Raw genomic sequence first — 18207 nt, 5'->3', positions numbered from 1 at the left:
CATCTTTAACTGCTGAAGTCTTTTTCTGTTTGAGGTGCAATTAAAAGAGATACACCTGGAGCATCCTCTCTGCACTTATTAAAGCGATGTGGATGTTTATTTTGACCTTAACCTGGCTACTCCAGCATGCAGTCAGAAGCTGATAGGAGGCAGAATCTGGTTGATGATCTGGTAACAAGAGAGAAGCATCTCAATGCCACCTTCAAGGGAGACACCACAGAGCCTGAGCCGTCCAGGTATTCACAAAATTTCATCACAAAAAAGAAAATTTTAAAATGGTTTCAACTTGCTGATTTTATTTTTTGTAGTTTTTGTTGTTTTTCACATTTTCACTATTTGATGGGACAAATAAGACATTTTATTCTTGTTTCCAAAAACTGATGAATCTTGACATATTTATGGGCAACAATTTGTGGTTTTGGAGTAATTCTACATACAAATCTATTTTAATCACTGTTGCCCTCCTTATTCTTAAGATAATGTAATGAGTGTGATTTTTCTCTCAGTTAGAGGTTTAATAATTCTGGATGCCCAATTAAAATAATGAAACCTCATTCTCTTGTCTGTGTCCTTGACCACCGAGGTCATAGGCCCTCTTCTGTTCTTTGATGGTATGTCAGCGGTCACTAACTTTGTGTGAAAGCCTTTGTACATCCGTTATGACCCGTGTACCATGACCTCATCACTTGAGAGGAAGTCTGTCTGTCTGACATTTTGACAAGGTGCTTAACTTCATAGCTAATTCTTCATTAAGAGATTTGCCGGTTTTGCACTGCTGATCACACATTTGGCACCTTTTGAAATGAAAACACACACACACACTCGCTTAAATGGGTGATTTGTGTGTGTTTTGCTGAGAAAAGATGAGAGGTGTGAATTTCCAGTGAAGTAGCAATTATTCTTGTTCTTGTGGATCTAATCTAAGAGCTGAACGTCACTTTGTATATCCTCTTCATCATCTAATTTTACATCAGTGTGACAGCTTTGAAAACATTACAGCAGCCCTACAGTCATTATTTTGGGTAAAGTTTGACCTAATGTGCCCTCTGTGGTATTTATTTGGACAGGAAGAGGAAATGGGGTCATGTTGTGACCTCCTAAGGGTTACTTTGTATTTCATAAATGATTTTTTTTTTTTTTGCATGGCACCTCCATTATTTTTTTTTTAATTTCACGTCTTAGCATTTATAGAAAATTACAGTTCTAGCTGGGATGAAATAATACCTTCCAGTATAATCAGGAAAATATTACATATGAACAGTTGAAATCAGTGAGATACAATTAAATTTTGCAATACTCTTGTTAATGCTTAGAGGGTTGTATCTGCAGCTGGCATTTTTTCCCATCAGCAGCTGGAGAAGACAGGTGTATAGACATGATAGAAAATATTTTACAGTGTTATTGCAGCTCTTTTAAAAGCAGGAGTTTAGTTGTGATGAGCAGGTAAACAGAGAACAGACAAGGATTTTGCAACTTTTGTAAGTGACTGATGCAAGACAAAATGGCACGACCAGCTTGATGCATTTAATGAAAAAGCATCACACTGTGAAGCTGGACACGTGAACATTTATTAAACTGAGAACCAGGTTTCAAACTGCTCTAATAAGTGTAAGAGGCACAGAGTTTTCTATGTGCATTTGTGAGTTTAGGATTTTTGCTGATAATAAACGCTCGAGTAATGATAAAACTTTTAAAAATATGAATGAAAATGTATTTAAGGAGACACAAAGTAAGATGGTGAGAAAATTAAGCATCTTTTTCAGAGCTTTCTGTGCTTCAGTGGAAGACCACAGGCAGTACCACTGCTTATTTAAATCAAATTAATAGACTTTCCCTAGTTGTGCTGTACATGTTTTTTTGACAGGGGATTAGGCAAGGTTTAAAATCCTTAGTTTATTCTCAGGGTTTCAATAGAGTCTTTTTATATGAAATTATCTGTGTCAATTTTAATAAATAAATAAAACGTGTTGTTTTATTTTTAACTTTACTACCTAGATTTAAACATCCATCCATTTATCCATTTTCTTCTGCTTAACCGGGGCCTGGGGTTGCTGGAGTTGCAGCAGGCTAAGCAAGTCCACCCAGACACCCCTCCCCCCAGCAATTTTTCCAGCTCTTCCTGGGGGGTTTCAAGGCGTTCCCATGCCAGATAAGATATATAATCCAGAGTCCTGTGTCTACCCCTGGGGTTCCAGTTGGACATGACTGGAGGATCTCAACAGGGAAGTGACTGGAGGCCCCAGGATACTTGAACTCCTGATCAGATGCCCAAACCACCTCCAAGTCCAAGGCCTCGAAAGGAGCCAGTTCTCTACTTTGAGTTGAGATCCTTTCGCATGTCCAAGCTCCTCACCCTATCTTTAAGGCTGAGCCCACCTACCCATCTGAGGAATCTCATTTCATCTTCTTGAACCCAGGATCTTATTTAGTCATTACCCAGAGTTCATGACCAGAGGTTTGCTTTCTGGCTCAGCTCCCCCTTCACAGTGGTATGGTACAACCTCTGCAGTACTGCCAATGCTGCACCAATCCAGCTGTCAATCTCACAGTCCATTCTACCCTCACTTGTGAACAAAACGCCAGGATACTTGAACTCCTTCAGTTAGGCCAAAGACACTCTCCCCACCCAGAGGGAGCAATCCACCATTTTCCAGCAGATAGCCATGGCCTTGGACTTGGAGAGGCTGACCCTTGTCCTGACCGCTTCGCACTCAGCCACAAACTGCCCCAGTGCCCGCTGGAGGTCCCTGGCTGAAAATGTATTAAATTGAGTGTACTGTTACATGCCTTCATTTCAGGATCCTTGCATCTCAGTTCTCTTAAATGTTGTCTCCTAGCTCAAATCCAGAGTTGTTCCTGACCTACCATCTTAAGTATCATCCCACAGCCCTTAAAGCATCTACACTGTCTTTGGCGATATCGTGGAAAATGTGTCTATAACAGAGTGAGAACCATTAGCTGATGCCATTATTACAAACCGAAGTCACTTCATTTGATGCTTTGGCAGACGTCTTATGTTTTAGAAACAAATCACCTTGTTCCCTCTCTTCTTTGCTTCTTTTTCATGCATCTCTAGTGGGAGGGTCTGAAATCCAAGAGAAGAACAGAAGTGATAGATGCACTGTGCAGTCTAAGAGAGCTGTGATGTCCCAGTGTCTTCTTTGTTGCCAACGTGTTTAAGGTTTGGTTTTTTGAAACCAAGCTTAACTGTTAAATCATACTTGTGGAATTTTAGAGAATTTTTTATTGATGCTTTAGTTGAAGGCTGACTCTCTGGTATCTTTCTCAAGCTTTGGTTTAGGGACTGATCTGCTTAGCGCTGCTTTGCACAGGCTTTCATCTTTTTACAGACCACACACCCAATTACATAAAAGGCCCTGTAAAAAGACTCTAATGACATTTTCTAATAAATTAGCTCGGCAAACTGTAATCATGTGGTTGCAGGGTTTTTTAGTTTGCTCAGTGAAACCTAACTTTAATAGTGATATGTGGTGGGTAATTTGGATTTGTGGGTAGGACCCATTCCCACTGTGTGGTCTCTGAGGACAGAATGTGGAACAGGGGGGTGGACTGGCCATGCCTGGATAATCTAAGCTCCTTTTTTTTGTGAGGACTTTAGGGTAAAAGAAAAGGGATAGAGGTTACAGGAGGGGACTTTAATCTGTCCCTGAAACAATACATTCTCAGCATCTCCATTTCAGACTTGGATAAAGAAGGACATGGCGCCTGCGATTGAAGGATCAGTTCACCCCGTTGCCCCTTAGACCTACCTTGACTTCTTTATTCACCTTTGTGTGATTGCAATGGAAATAGTTGTAATTAGTTAAATCTCGCCTGTCCAAGTCATTCAGTCAGGACATGGGCGCTCGGGTCGCGATGGCGGCAGTCTAGTTCAAGAGATGTGCCTGACTGATTTTGGCGCTCCCCACTGACTGGTTAATTGGATCTTCACACACTGGGCAACAGCATGGAGGAAGTTCAGGCCTGGCACACAGTCTCAGAGTAATCAAACATGTCAGAGAGATTAGACCCAAGGCCCTGCCTCGCCTACTTCTCTGATGGTATCAGTCTTAGCTTGCCAGCTTTGTGAGTGGTCTCACAATACTTTACTTACTGCCTTAAAAGCATCTTGAAGTAGTCGTCACACTGAAGCCATTTTTCATGCACTCCTGAAATTTATTAGTGAATTTCAGGTTAACCTGCTCCTGAAATCCTGACTTGCCTGTTCATGCAAGCACCTCCCAATGAGAGACTTTCCCTGTTGGACAAGAGGGGCAAGGTCTCAGGAGGCAGGATATGATGTTAAAAAGGGTCAGTGATGGAAATGGCAGACAAATCTGCAGTGTTTGATGTTCTGAAAGTTTGTGCTTTTATATGATTACTACCTGTTATTGGACATATATAACGGTGTATTTATTAAACAGAAACCCCAAGTTTTTAATTGTATACACTTCATATTATAATAAGGGGAGAATGCACTGAAAAGTGCACTTCCACATTCACATTCAGCGTGCGCATGTGCTATAGGATCCCATGATGCCCATGCACTCTGGCGTTGTAATAGATAAGTTTTGTGGTAAGGTGGGTGCAAGTCTTAAAACCCCCGTGAAATTATGTTGTTTTACAGTAACTTCAAGTCACATCCAATCAAGCACAGTCTATAAATACACAGTCTATAAAAAGCACAATGTTTCTTTAAGTTATTCGTAAATGACAAAGAGGGCTGTTTTCACCCCTTTTTTTAATTGCCTTTACAATGAACTGCTATTATGTTTGTGGGATTATTACATTAATCTTTGCATATTTGTATTATGTTTGTGGTTAATCATGTTTGTGGGCAATTATTACGTTTGCGGGTGTAACACTGATTGAACTTGCAGCATATGGAAGCCTCCATAACAAGACATGTCCTGGTACAATTATAGAAATTAAGAACCTTGCTGTTTTTCAAAACTTTTGCAAATATTTAGATCTTGTAAGACGAGGGTAGCATTCATCTGGATTTACCCTGGACTGTCCCATATTCAGGCTGTCTTGACAAAACTACTGTATACAAAAATGCTCACATGTCCTGTTTCTGCACAACCCCTATCCCAGTTTTAGCCAGTTAAACCCCAAAACAATGCATCATTCATGCTACACTTTCTCTGCTTTTGTCAGTATGTCAGTCAATGTCATTGGCAGAGCAGCCAATAGAAAACCATTTTAAACGTTCCGCATGTCAAAGCTCACTCTCGATTTGTTGGTACACATGTCAATCAATCTCAGCGTACTGATTGGTATGGTCAGTACAGTCCGGTCAGTCCTGCTGCATAAACTCAGGTAGGCTAGCTGTCAGGCTATGGTGGGTTCGTTTGGCACACACTTTGTCTGCTTAGGAGGGCATCTTTGCAGAGAATCTCAAGTTTCATAGCTATACAATAGGGACAGATTACATCCTGTTTAAAACTGAAAATTTTATGCTTAAGGCCACACATTTTTGTGCTTCAGTTTTAGTTTTAATGGCCACAAAGTTTTTCTAGGCCCACCCTGTTTTTGTAAAATAATAATTTTAAAATAGGCCTGAGTGATGTGTCATAGTGCACATCACCAAACTCATAATTACATAAAGTAGTTTTGGTTTATCTTGCGAGATGCCATTCTGTTTCCTGTATATGGCAATGTAACGTCATATCGACTTTTTGAGTACAGTCTTATCAGCTGTCATGTAAATTAGGGTAAAATTTTCTGAATGTATCTGCTCCATTCACACATGGGCTCATAGATTTCATGCGAAAGTTTTATTAGGGCACTGGCAGGAAAAAGTCTAAGTAAGATCAAAGTGAAAATATTTTAGAGAAGATTTGGGAATTTTCAAGAGTTTTGTGTGTATGTTTAAACATCATAAGATGAATGGGATAAGTTCATACAGGCTAGCACATACTTTATAGTTTGTATCAGGCATGGCCATTAGATTTTGGATGGGTTTATAAATTGCATAAGCTTGGAACAGATTCCTTTTTTTAACAATATTCATTGACATTATCTTTAAAACCTTGCCTTATTTCTTTCTCTGAAACAGGAATGGTTTACCAAAGCAGCTTTTCATTCACCCTCAGACTAGCATGTATCAATTCACACACAAGTAACACATGCTGTTTTTATAATATCCTGTTTTTTTGTTGACATGGAAGGGGAAGACAAATCATTTGTAGCTCGACTGCTTTTGCTCAGGTTATATAGACATGCTACCCTGTGCTTTCTATTTACAAGCTGACTCAGCAGATAAAGTTTTATAATTTTCTCATGCAAAAAAATATGAACACATAACCTTTATTTTAGAATTAATAAGTTCTGATATAACTGTAGCAAAGGAAATTACAGCTGTACCACAAAATCGCAGCATTAACAGTTCAGTGTGGTGGTTTTACCATTGCTTTAGTTCCAGATTAGCCAGCATGGTATACTTGCTCCATGGCTTGCCTAATAGACAACTTCCTTACAGCAGATGTGGTAAAAATTGAGCCTCACACAGAGATTCTAGGCCTATGACCACAAGACAGCCATGCGGGGGTCAGTAACACAGCTTTAAGCTATTAGCAGAAGAATGGCTCTCAAACCACACAGCAGTGTTTAACACAGCAGTGCACAGTACAGAGTAATACAGGCCGCTCTCTGCTTTGTCATTTTGACAGACTAAAACCTCTCCAGCAGCCCACAGTCCTGTGACAGATTAATACATGCTGTTTACACTCTGCACAAGCAACCCTGTTTTTTTTCAGTTATTGAAGAGCCCCAAACACCTAATAAGAAAACACATTAGATGTGAAGAGTAACTTTTACATTAGTGTTTGAAAAAGAAAAGCATTGAACAGGTAAGAAAACTTGTATAGACATGTATCATAGTCCAATCACTATTATTGATCTTGTTCACCTAGATAGTCAAGACAATTTTGCATGAGCTTTGTCTTATTGCAGACATGCATGCTTGAATATTTATGAATAGACTAAAAGTTCAGTTGCCTTTCACTCTCTCATTGTCCTTGATACTTGGGCAGCATTTACTCTGCTTTTTTCGTAGGAAATGCTATTTCAATGTCTTTAAAAACATATTTTTTGATTCACCATGTAGAAACTTACAGATCGATGTACGGGTATAATGATTTTTGCAGGTCATCACTGATGGCTGAAGGGGCAGGAGGAAGTCGAGGCACTGCAAACCCCTGGCTGATCAATGAGACAGATGAGACCAGAGGGCTGAGTTTTGGAGAGATCAAACAGCAGCAACAACGAATCATTGACGGTAATTACATGTAATTGAATAAGTGCCAACAGTTATATTCTACTGTTTTTGTCTTTGTGGGGAAAATGTGGAGCTGCAGCTGCTCTGTAGGACAGTTTACAGACTGATGAAGATTTTCAGGTGCAAAGTCAAGAGCAGGAAAAAATTTAGGGTTGTCAAATGATAAAATTTTACAGCCCTAAAGGTCATTGTATTTCATCTCTTAACTTCCTTTTACACTTTTGTCAGACATTATTCTTTCTTTCTTTTCTTTCTTTCTTTCTTTCTTCCTTCCTTCCTACCCTTTTTCCCTTCCTTCCTGCCTACCTTTTATCCTTCCTTCCCTCTTTCCTTCTTTCCTACCTTTTTTCCTTCTTTCTTTCCTTCCTTCCTCCCTCCCTTCCTTCCTTACTTCCTTATTTGGCCGATTAAGACTTTTGCATGATATTTCATTCAATGCATTCAATGCCAATGTGCCACCATGAAGAGTCATGAAGTAGGGACACGGTTAGATTGCCAGGGAAATCTGTTTAATGCAGCACGATTTTTAAAATTAAAAATAAATATTAGGAACTAGTAATTTAATCCATGTGTAACATTATTCATGATGACATATTATTGTTGTATTAGTGTTTTGTACAAGCGCTAACATGCACATACACAAATATTACAGGCATATAACACAAAATATTTCAGGCACAGTCTGATTTGTGTTCAGCTGGTATTTGTCATGCTGATTTGTGCAAACAAATTAAGTAATCATTTACAGAAGAATGTCTATAAACTCACAGTGTGTTTTCTTGTTTTCTGATTGGTTCTGTCATGACTGCAGCACTCTTTATTCTTTGTGTCACATCAATGGCGTATCTCCATTATGGCTCTGGTTATTGTCAATTTGGGATCAGAGATCCCTGCTTAGACAGTAAAAACCAAACCACATGGACATTTCTAGTCTCCTTTGGGATATCTGGTCGGTTTGGGTAGTGGTGAATGTCTGAACATGTGGTCATAAAAATCCTGTGGTAAAGTTTGTCAGAACCTGCAGAGGCCAAATCTTTTCTTGTGTTTATGGTCTCTCCGCTCTTTTCTTTTTTTCCAACCTTTTTTAGCTGCACCATTTTCCTTCTCACCCTTGGCCTGCTGCAGTTACAATAACAGGAGTAAGGCTGAGTGGGGTAAAGTGCTGAATGACTCACAGGTGGCACTATGAGCTGAGAGCTGGACCCCAACAGCCTGTCATTCCTCCTTCCCAAATAGTTGCCCAACTAAATCACAAGTTCAATAACAACTTATTTCTTCTTCACAAAGAGGGACTGCAGTATAGTTAACTGTTTATCTTACAACACAGTTTAATATGTCATGCTGTAGATACATTTGCACAAGTATCACTGTAGTCCTCTTAGGCATAGCATTATCCTGGTTCTCTCTCACTCAGTTTCCTCTTTTGCTAATGCTCCAATGTAGATTACTTCTAATATTTTCTTTCTTCACAGCTCAGGATGCAGGCTTGGATGCACTAGCAGCCGTCATCAGTCGACAGAAATTGATGGGCCAGGAGATCGGCAATGAGCTGGATGAACAGAACGGTAAAGTACAATTTACATGTCGGTCTGAACACATTTGTCAGAAGTTTTTCCAGACACCTTGCACATTCATAGCTGTTCTGCTTTGGAACAACTCGTGACTGATACACCCTCGCACTGCTACATCTCTGCACAAAGGTACTCAACACATGAATGCATACTCCCGCCTACTGTCAGAAACACTGACCAAACAATGAGGTCAGGATGTCTATGACCCCTCTCTTCTTGTTACTTAAAGTGCAAAAAAAAAAAAACAATGAGGAGTTTTGGTTTCTGGAACCAGATCTCCTCAGCGGGGATGTTGCTTTTAGGCTATTTCTAGCTAAATGCCTCTTATCAGGGCATCAGTATCTTCCATGGCAGGTAAAACATTGCATTAGATGATTTTAGGCTCAGAGAGGTGCTACTTGAGACTCAAGACTTGGATATGTCCATCTTTCAACCAAAAAAACAATTAGATCCATTAATGCATCACTTTCACAAGACTATAGCAGTCAATAGACGGAGGCCTGAGAGTGTCACCTTACTAAGTGGATGTACACATGTATCTCTATCCTTTCTTTAATTAAATAATGACTGCTTTCTCTAATGTTCACTCTGATGCCACATAAAAGTGTGTTAGCATCTTGCATGCCACTTTAAGAGAGGGCTGGATTATTTAGCCCTCTGCATTATCATAGGAGTGTTGAGGCTGAATCACACTGTAGGGTTTAGTATCTTTGTCTGAGACACTTTGACAGGAGTGGGTTAACTTTAAACTTGATATGTCTCTATCAATGTAGCCAACTACACAAAGTGAAGACAAAGAGTAGAAGCTCTGCTGGGTTTTGTAATGTAACATACGAGTGCTTTATGGAAACTATAGGCTTACTTTGTTCACTTCATCTAGGTAAAAGGTAATGACACGAGTTATACAAAGGAATTCAGTGCAAAAAGAATACAAAGTTTTCAAATTGCAGCTGTCCTTCAAAAAGTAATCAAAGGCATACTGAAGGATTTATATAGAATGAAAATGCTTCTATTTCACATAGTAAAATACATTTCAGAAAAAAACAGGCAGGTTGCAACCTACCCAGGTCTTCATTAGAGTCATTGGCAAAAGAGGCTGGCTACTGACATAAAAAAAAAATCGAACTGAATGGACGGATTTAAAACTTTTAATTTGAGTGATAACCTCAACAGTATACCCATACTCGACCCCACTACATAACAGTAGGGTTTGATGATGCTTATTAATAAAGGTAACATAAATATGTCCAAAGAAGAACTTGACATTGGAGTATGAGAAGAACATCGCTGTGGTATGATGTAAGACAGCAGTTAAAAGAATCATGATATAAACCGTGCTCAGAGGTGAAACTGACACAAAATTGCACTGAAACTTTTTACAGGCCTTTTACAGTATATCAGATTCTTTGATATGTCAAGAAATAATGTCTTGAATTATTATGAAATATGTGCTAGAATCAACTGTATCACAGTGGCATCATCTTGGTCCATGTATCGTAACATAATGTAGCATACTGTAATGCATTGTGACAGTAATGTCATGTTGTGTAGTGTCTTAGGTTGTCTTATTGTGTTGAAATGAAATGTGTCGTGTTGCACCATGTTGTGTAGTGTCGTATCGTAACATAATGTAACGTGTCTGGGTGTGTCGCTTCATGTCATGTAATGATTAATGCTGGTCTATTATAGACCACAACAGAGAGTACGGTCTAGACCTGCCCTCTTTGTGTCTTGTGACATCGTCTCGTAATTTAATTCGTATTGTATTGTGTCTTATCATATCGCATTGTATTGTATCATTCTGTTCCACTCTTTATTTAATCAAATTACACCACAACACATTCATGCACTCAACACTAACATACTGTGCCACATCATACCGTGTATGATGTGGAATATTGTACGATATCATGCTGCACACGATGCACCACACTGCATTGCTCTATACTGCATTGTTCTATATAGGATGTATTGCAATATATTGTACCTTGTTGTATTTTATATGGTATCATATTGCTTTAACTTTTATTAATTTATGCATTCATTTAATCATGTATTTATTTGCTTTTTTGTGATGTTTTGTTTTTCATCTTGAGTTAGTCCACTTTAATGTAGCAAGCTGTTTATCTGAAACTTTGTTTTTCTCCAAACTCACCTGATCCACACAAACATGCATACACAGAAATATGTAACACAAGTGAATGGTACAGGCAGATTTTGATTGTTACTTTCTTGATGACCACCTTCCAATCAGACTAAGGCGGTGTGACAGTATTCTGTAATATCTTGTCTAAACTGTTGTACCCAAACAAGTACAGAATTTGTAGAACAGAGATCTTGATTCAAAAACAACCTTTTCTCTCTGCTGGGAAGGTATGGCAGATGTTTGGAGGATAGTGATGAGTTATGCATAGAGAAAACAACAAATTTGATTCTTTCATACCTCCCTTCAGATATTGTAATGAGCTGGGGATGGATCTTTGCTCCAGTGGTGCAATCACTTTAGTTCTCTGTAGTTTTTTCAGCTGGATATCATTGTTTCCAAACTGAATGGATGATGAGGGAAATGTAAATGAGCATTACACCAGTTTCCTTTTAGAAGGCAAATCCCTTTAGCTCTGGAAACAATGACTTGTCCCTTCTTTTTTGTTACCACCCAACGTGAATCCTCAGTATTTAGCTAAACTCTTCATTTCTGTATCTTGGCCACCTGTGAGTATTATGAATATTATGTGCTTTAAAATCAAAACTGAACGAAGCTGAAGTAGCCAGAACATTTTTGATTTTTCTATAGGAAGGCATTTATTGGTATTACAGTTTGTATTAATAATGCTGAGTTATGTAGACAGATAAGAGATGTGTGTGGTGCATACAGTTTAACCAGTCCCTCTGTTCAAGCCAGCAGTTGATTAAGTGAAGAAATAGTATTTCCACATAGATCGCTCTCAACAATTTATGGCCCAGCTTATGGTTCATATGGCCTGCTGACACCACACAATGATTCACAGGACCTTCTGGACTCAGGCCTCTGACAGCTTTTCTCTACCTGTGTTTCTTTCCTTTGTGGGACCTGTGTGGCTTGTCTGTCTCTCAACACACTCCCTGTTCTCTTTTTCCTCTTTTCAACGGTCCTTTATTTTATAACCTTTTTCCATTTCTCCTCGTCTCGTCTGTATCCTCTCATACTGAGTAATGGGAGATTCTCTTGTTCTTACTGTCTGGCAGGGTGGGGAATTGGAGAACATCATATGCATGTGCAGATGTTGATTCTAAACCCCTAAAACTGTTGCGCCAGTGACTGTGTGGTCCCAAGACCTAATGTAGGGATCCTGTGGAGTAAAACAGAGATTTACCGAGAGTGATTGCCATTTAAAATGTAGCATTTTTTAATTATAATTGATATTTAATTTAACATGTAAATGCCAAAATTATCTGTAAAATGTTGTTCAAAGTTTAGACTGATAGTCTTTTCATTTACAAAATTCCTAAAAAAATCCTGAAAGTTTCAGGCTGAGCTACTTATGTGAATGTAAACATCAGATTTTTTCAGCTGGACTCAGTGCAGTGAGACTAAACAATATTGGAAAAAACAGACATTGCAGTAGTTTTTCTCTCTGTGATATATGCCGATTTTTTTGTGTGTTAAGAAAATAAAATCAGATCAATTTAGTGCCTTTTATGTACATTTATTTAATTTTAATTAAATAACTATGCACTACTCTGCTTACAAACATGTTCTTTACTCTTTATTAGTTAATGCTGTGCATGCAGCACTAAAATAAAATCAAAAACAGTCATTGAAGCAAGGGCTGGGCAATTAATCGCAAATTAGATTAAATTGCAATATGGCCTGCTGCAATTTACAAATCGCAGTATTTCTTTAACTTGAAATGTGTCAAAATACCAGTTTAATGAATCAATTTTTTTGCTACATCAGAGATTTTATGCACATTAGGCAAACATTCAAGTGTCATTTTTTTAACAATCTTTCACAAAATCCTCCTTTTCGTGTTTTATGTGTGTTTGAAGAAGCAGGTCTCAATGCATTTGTAAGCCTTACAGATTTATTTGTCCCATGGGACTTGGAATACCAAGTTACATGTTGTGTTTCTCTTGCCATTGCAGTAGAGTTTGTGCAAAACTTGTGCACATTGCATTATATCATGCTGCTATATGACTTTAATGCAAGTCCTGTTTTCATAATGCAAGTTAAATCAAATATTGAAAATGATAATTGTTTTCTACATTCCCATCAAAAAGAAGAGGAAAAAAAATCAAAGGTGTACTTAAACAACTTGGACAATAGCATCAAATAACAGTGTCAGTCCTGCATTTCTTGCTGGTCTCTGACTTGGACAGCATAAAAGTAATGGGATAGTTTAATGTTTCTGTAGAATTAAATGAATTCAAATTAGAACGCAGGAAGGTATAAATGCTTCTCATTGATCTTGACAGTTGGCGGGTAACCTTGGCGTCCGACTGTCTTCTGTCTTGTAGGGTTCCTTTTCCCCCTGATCACTGTACTGGAGCGGTGTTTTCCTATAAATAGATTAAGCTCTTTGTAGTTTGGCTGCTTCAGTCTAGCTCATGACCCAAGTGCAGTGGAGGTTGCAGTCATTTCCTTTAAGGGAAACGATTCCGGCTGAGGTCAGCAAAGAAGACGACCCTTTTCAGAGGTTTAGAGATGAACCCAAGGCCCCGGTTCCTCCTCTGTAAGTCCAAACTGAATCATAATGAACTGAAATACAGAATTGAGTAAGCAGACAGATTGCCTCAAATCCAGTCTGTGCTTCATGGCACATAATATTAATTCACTGCCCACTGAACACTTTCCTATATTACTTGCCAGTCATAACAAGAAAGAAATTCAATTATTATTTTTAGTGTGGTGAAATTAGTTAAACGATGTGATGTCATCACATGTTTTCATATTTCTAACATGACATTAGTATAAATTGGTTTCTAATTTGTTTTCCAGCCTAAATGTTGCAGAAAATTGCCTGCCACATACCAACTGGATTGGCTTGCATCAGCCCAGCAGTAGTCTCCCTTCACAATGAAAAACATTTAAATTAATATTACTTTACTAATGTTGATCTTTCTTAGACTGTGGCTTACAGTGAGGACATTGGTCAAAGTCAGTGTCATTTATTTGTGACTGACAGACAGTGGCAACCAAAAGATTTTACATAATGGAGAGATTTATCACATTTATCTTACAAAGTACTCAGGATTCATAACTAGAGGGAACAGACCATAACTTTTGATTGACAACCTCTTGGAAAAATTGAAGATAGACAAAAAAAAGATTTTTTTCCCTCTTGTGTGCTGTGTCATATGTGCAGATATTTTATTTTTTTTTTTTAGAATAAAGAGTTACATTTTTACTTGATTCTAGACTTAAAAAGCCCTCTGAAAGTCACCTGGAATGTTTGGGTTGAGCTGCATGTCTGAACACAAATTGTCAGAATTTTCACCCTAACTTTACCCGGAAATGCTCCTGTGGGTGAGCTGATGCATGACTGCAGCAGGACATATGCAAGAAAACTACCTCCTGCAACCAACATATGACCAGTGTAATCTCCATACACATTTAAACCACTTCATCGTTTGTCTAATAGCCAGTACTTTCCTCTAACAGTTCAGATTTTAAATAGTTGAATTCTTTTAGTGCAAGTTGCTGAACTCTCACAAGCACACTATTTTACATGTGTCAGATGTATTGATTGATCACCTCCATATTAAATTTCAGACAGTACTCAAAAGCCTTTGATTGGCTGCTTTTTCCAGCCACAGTTTCTCCCCTTTCCCTTCTCATCTGCATGTCAAGCACCAGCAGAGTTTGTAGTCTACAAGCTAAAAATAGCTACTTTTACTTATTTTATCATTAGGACCTTCCCCCTTAAAGGTTCACCTAAAATGATTATGATTTTTTTCTTTTTTAAATGTAGTTTACCCAGAGTATTTTCCCCCTTAGTCTACAAATATTCATTAATTTCTGCCTGAAATTTCTTCAGTGATAGAGATATGCACCAGTAGTTGTTGTTTCTTGCACGTCCAGTTAATCCCAATGCATGTCATGACCATAGTCAGGACGATAATGCAGTGTGTACTATATATAGCTTTTTTTTTTAAGTTTGTTACTTTGATAGGCAACATTTTTCTGTCTTTTTGTGTAGCATTTTTCATATGTTGTTTCCATTATCATGCACTTCCCACTGAGGGATTTGACATATCATTCACAGATCCCTTTAGCAGAGCACATGTGTAGCATTGCTGTGACTCAGTTTTGACCTTTTGGTAATGGGAGTGTTTTTAAGCATTCTGTCACCCAGCCTGATTATTCTTAAAGCTATGCTCCAAGTATTCTGTCAATTAGCTCGCCAGCTGCTAAAGTTAGGCTTTGCTAAATTGATGGACTGGCTAATAATTTGATCGCTGATGGGATTTTGCGTCAGTATGAGCAGGGTCCAGGTTGGACAGCACTAATGACTTCCAAATAAACAGCAGAGTGAAAGGAGAGAGGCACTAACCGCCGCAGCACAGTGACATCAGCCTGCTGCCACAGAGAGCTCAGCATGCTGCCTGCTTCTGCTTTCAGAAACAGCTAATAAACCATGCTACTGATGGCACTCGGCACAAAGTCTGTATGGTGAAAGTTGTAGATTAATTCATTGATTGATTCGCTCTGTTTAACCGTTAGGCTGGTTGTAGTGGGATGTGCTTTCCAGACATTGTGGATATGCAGAGACATATGATGTGAAGTTCAAAAGAGTTTTTGTCATTAGAGAAATGTCAGTTAGCCGCTAAAAAAAAGAGCAACCTTTGTGTGACCACCAGACTGGGTAAGTGGTGATTGAATTTATAAAGAAATAACGAAATGTAGAGTTTAAAGGGATTTTTTTGTTTTCCTTTTTTGTATTCTGCAGCGGCACCTTTGCGTTGACTTTGGTAGAACCAGTAGTGATTTAAAAGGATCTTGATCTGGCCTGAATACGCACTTCTTTTGGTTTAGTTTTAACAACCAAATAACACATTTTCTGTCATAAAGTTTCCTAAACACAGCTCTACTATCCTGCATGTTGGCCTATCAGATCAACTGCTACAGACATACCACAGGCAACACTCTAACAAAGCTTCAAGTGTGTACTTTTGCAGTTTTGGGCTTCTTCTTTTGGAGGGTTTGATTCATGGGTGGGATCAGACATGTTAAATGGCCAAATAAAGATGCACCACAAGTCACCAGGCCAGACTCCTCTGAGGCACATCTCAGCCAGGATACAATCAATCATGACTTCCTGTGTCCTTATGTCTCTATCTGTCTATCCTGGCATCCATCTCTGTCTGAGCTCTGTTGGTGTCACACTGATAGAGTTGTGTAGAAGTAGTGCCTAACAATGACGTGAGGGACTTGGGTCCCATCAGTCTGCACCAAGAGATGAATAATCCTGTTAAGGCTGAGCATGGAAATGAACATTTTAGGATGCTAAAGAAAGCTCTGAAGACACCTCATCAATCACATCTTGTTTTTGTTCGCTCAGTGGCTTTATGTCCCCCTTTATCCTTCAAAGTGTTGCTTTGCACTTTTTTTCTACTTTGTAGTCTTGAATTGTTAATCTATTAACCTCTTTTAACAGTAGTTTTATGCATCATTTTGGTTTTACGTACATTTACACATTAGTGCCAGACAAAAAGTGCAGATGTGATTTCAAAGACATTCATTGTGGGAAATGTTTTATGGTTATGTAATGCCAGTTTTACAGTCATTAGGGGTTCCTTGATGTTGGATTTAATGTTCAAAAGTAAAATTCAAGAATCAAACGTTTTCTGAATTAGGGATGGGGATTTATAAGATTTTATTGATATCGATGCTATTATTGATTCTTCTTATTGATTCAACTCTTTACTGATTCCTTATCTATTCTTTCCCATGAATTTTCTTTTGGGCAAAAGTAGACTATATGGGTTTTCACTGTTAACAACTCACATTTTATTGAGTCTCTTTCTCTCTGAACACTGAACAAGATGCATGCCACCTTCAGTGAGAGTCAGTGACAAGCACACTTCAATTATTGGCTATAATAATAACACATAAAGTGTTTGGGAGGAGAACATGCTAAAATGTACAAAAATTATCTTTTTTGTTGGAAAAGTTTTGGTAACAACAAACTGCCTTCTGGATTGTCAATCTCTAAACTTGAAACTTGAAACAAATATAAAACTACTCTGTGGATCCTAGGTGTATCTTTGGATGTATAAAAAATAATTGAAATCCTGTACAGAATTAACAGTTCTTGTGCAAAAAGACGCATGCCTTGCATGGAATCACTGTTCAACAAATGTTGCACGCTGCACTGTTTGGATCAGTTTTTGATAATTGAAGCCACTCCAACTGCTTTAGCCTGTTTTTGTGGCTGTCCACCATTTTTACTTCCTCGACTTCTCTGTTCTTACTCTCTTTACTCACTGCCTCTTGTGAGACTGTATTCGCAAGGCTGGATTCCCATCCATATTCTCAATGCTTCCATGAGGGGTTGTCTAACTTAGTGATCAGAGCATTTAACTCTTCTCATATAACATTCAAAGTTATTAAAAATAGTGTTGCTCATTGACATGCTGTGAAATTGCTCTTTTAAGTACTCCTGAAGATAATAACCATTTGGTCTCATTACTGATAGTAAGGGTCAACGGTAGGGCTGGGTATTGTTAAGAACCTCACAGTTCAATTCTGTTTTGATTCTTTAGGTTGTGATTAGATTCAATATCAATTCAATTCGATATTGATTTAAAAGCTTCGATGTCGATTCAATAAGAAGTAGAAATACACAAATAACCTGTTGAAAAATTTTTAATAATTATTTTTATGCCCATGTGAACATGTGTGGTAAGTCACCTCACATTTTTAAGCAATAAAACATCTGAAAATAAAAAATAAAAAATGGCATAATAATAACTTATTTGTGCATATGGAGTACAAAAGTAAAAAAACATTACAGTTCTGTATAAACACTGAAAAAGTAAAGTGCATGTAAACTTAGATAATATTTCTTTCCTTTTGGAAATTGTGATAAACCTCACATAACATGGTTATGGTTGGTTGTTGTTTGGTTGAGTGCAGCCTCCGTCCATACAACACGAATCACATGCAACGCGACCCCCACTGGCCAGGAGGTGAATCGATTCAGAGGATTTGCTGAATCGATATTGAATTGGGGAGGGGGAATATTGCAATGCATTGATTAATCGATATTTTTACCCACCCCTAGTCAACGGATATTGGATTTTCTGCACTAATAATGATGGAGATTACTAGTAGTCTGTTATACCGATAACCAATATCTGGAACTGATATGC

The 18207-nt window shown here is 38.2% G+C and overlaps 1 protein-coding gene across 1 annotated transcript in view; it reads left to right on the top strand.

The window, feature by feature from the left end:
• stx8 (syntaxin 8) overlaps positions 1 to 18207 on the top strand; it is a 58019-nt gene that overhangs the window by 1872 nt on the left and 37940 nt on the right. The window contains exons 4-6 of the mRNA XM_041784815.1: positions 126 to 236; positions 7152 to 7282; positions 8755 to 8847. Coding sequence (XP_041640749.1) covers positions 126 to 236; positions 7152 to 7282; positions 8755 to 8847 — 335 coding nt within the window. The remainder of the gene's footprint in view (positions 1 to 125; positions 237 to 7151; positions 7283 to 8754; positions 8848 to 18207) is intronic.

The sequence above is a fragment of the Cheilinus undulatus genome, linkage group 4 (genome assembly GCF_018320785.1).
Source record: "Cheilinus undulatus linkage group 4, ASM1832078v1, whole genome shotgun sequence".
NCBI lineage: Eukaryota > Metazoa > Chordata > Actinopteri > Labriformes > Labridae > Cheilinus > Cheilinus undulatus.
This window is presented reverse-complemented; position numbering and strand designations above follow the sequence as displayed.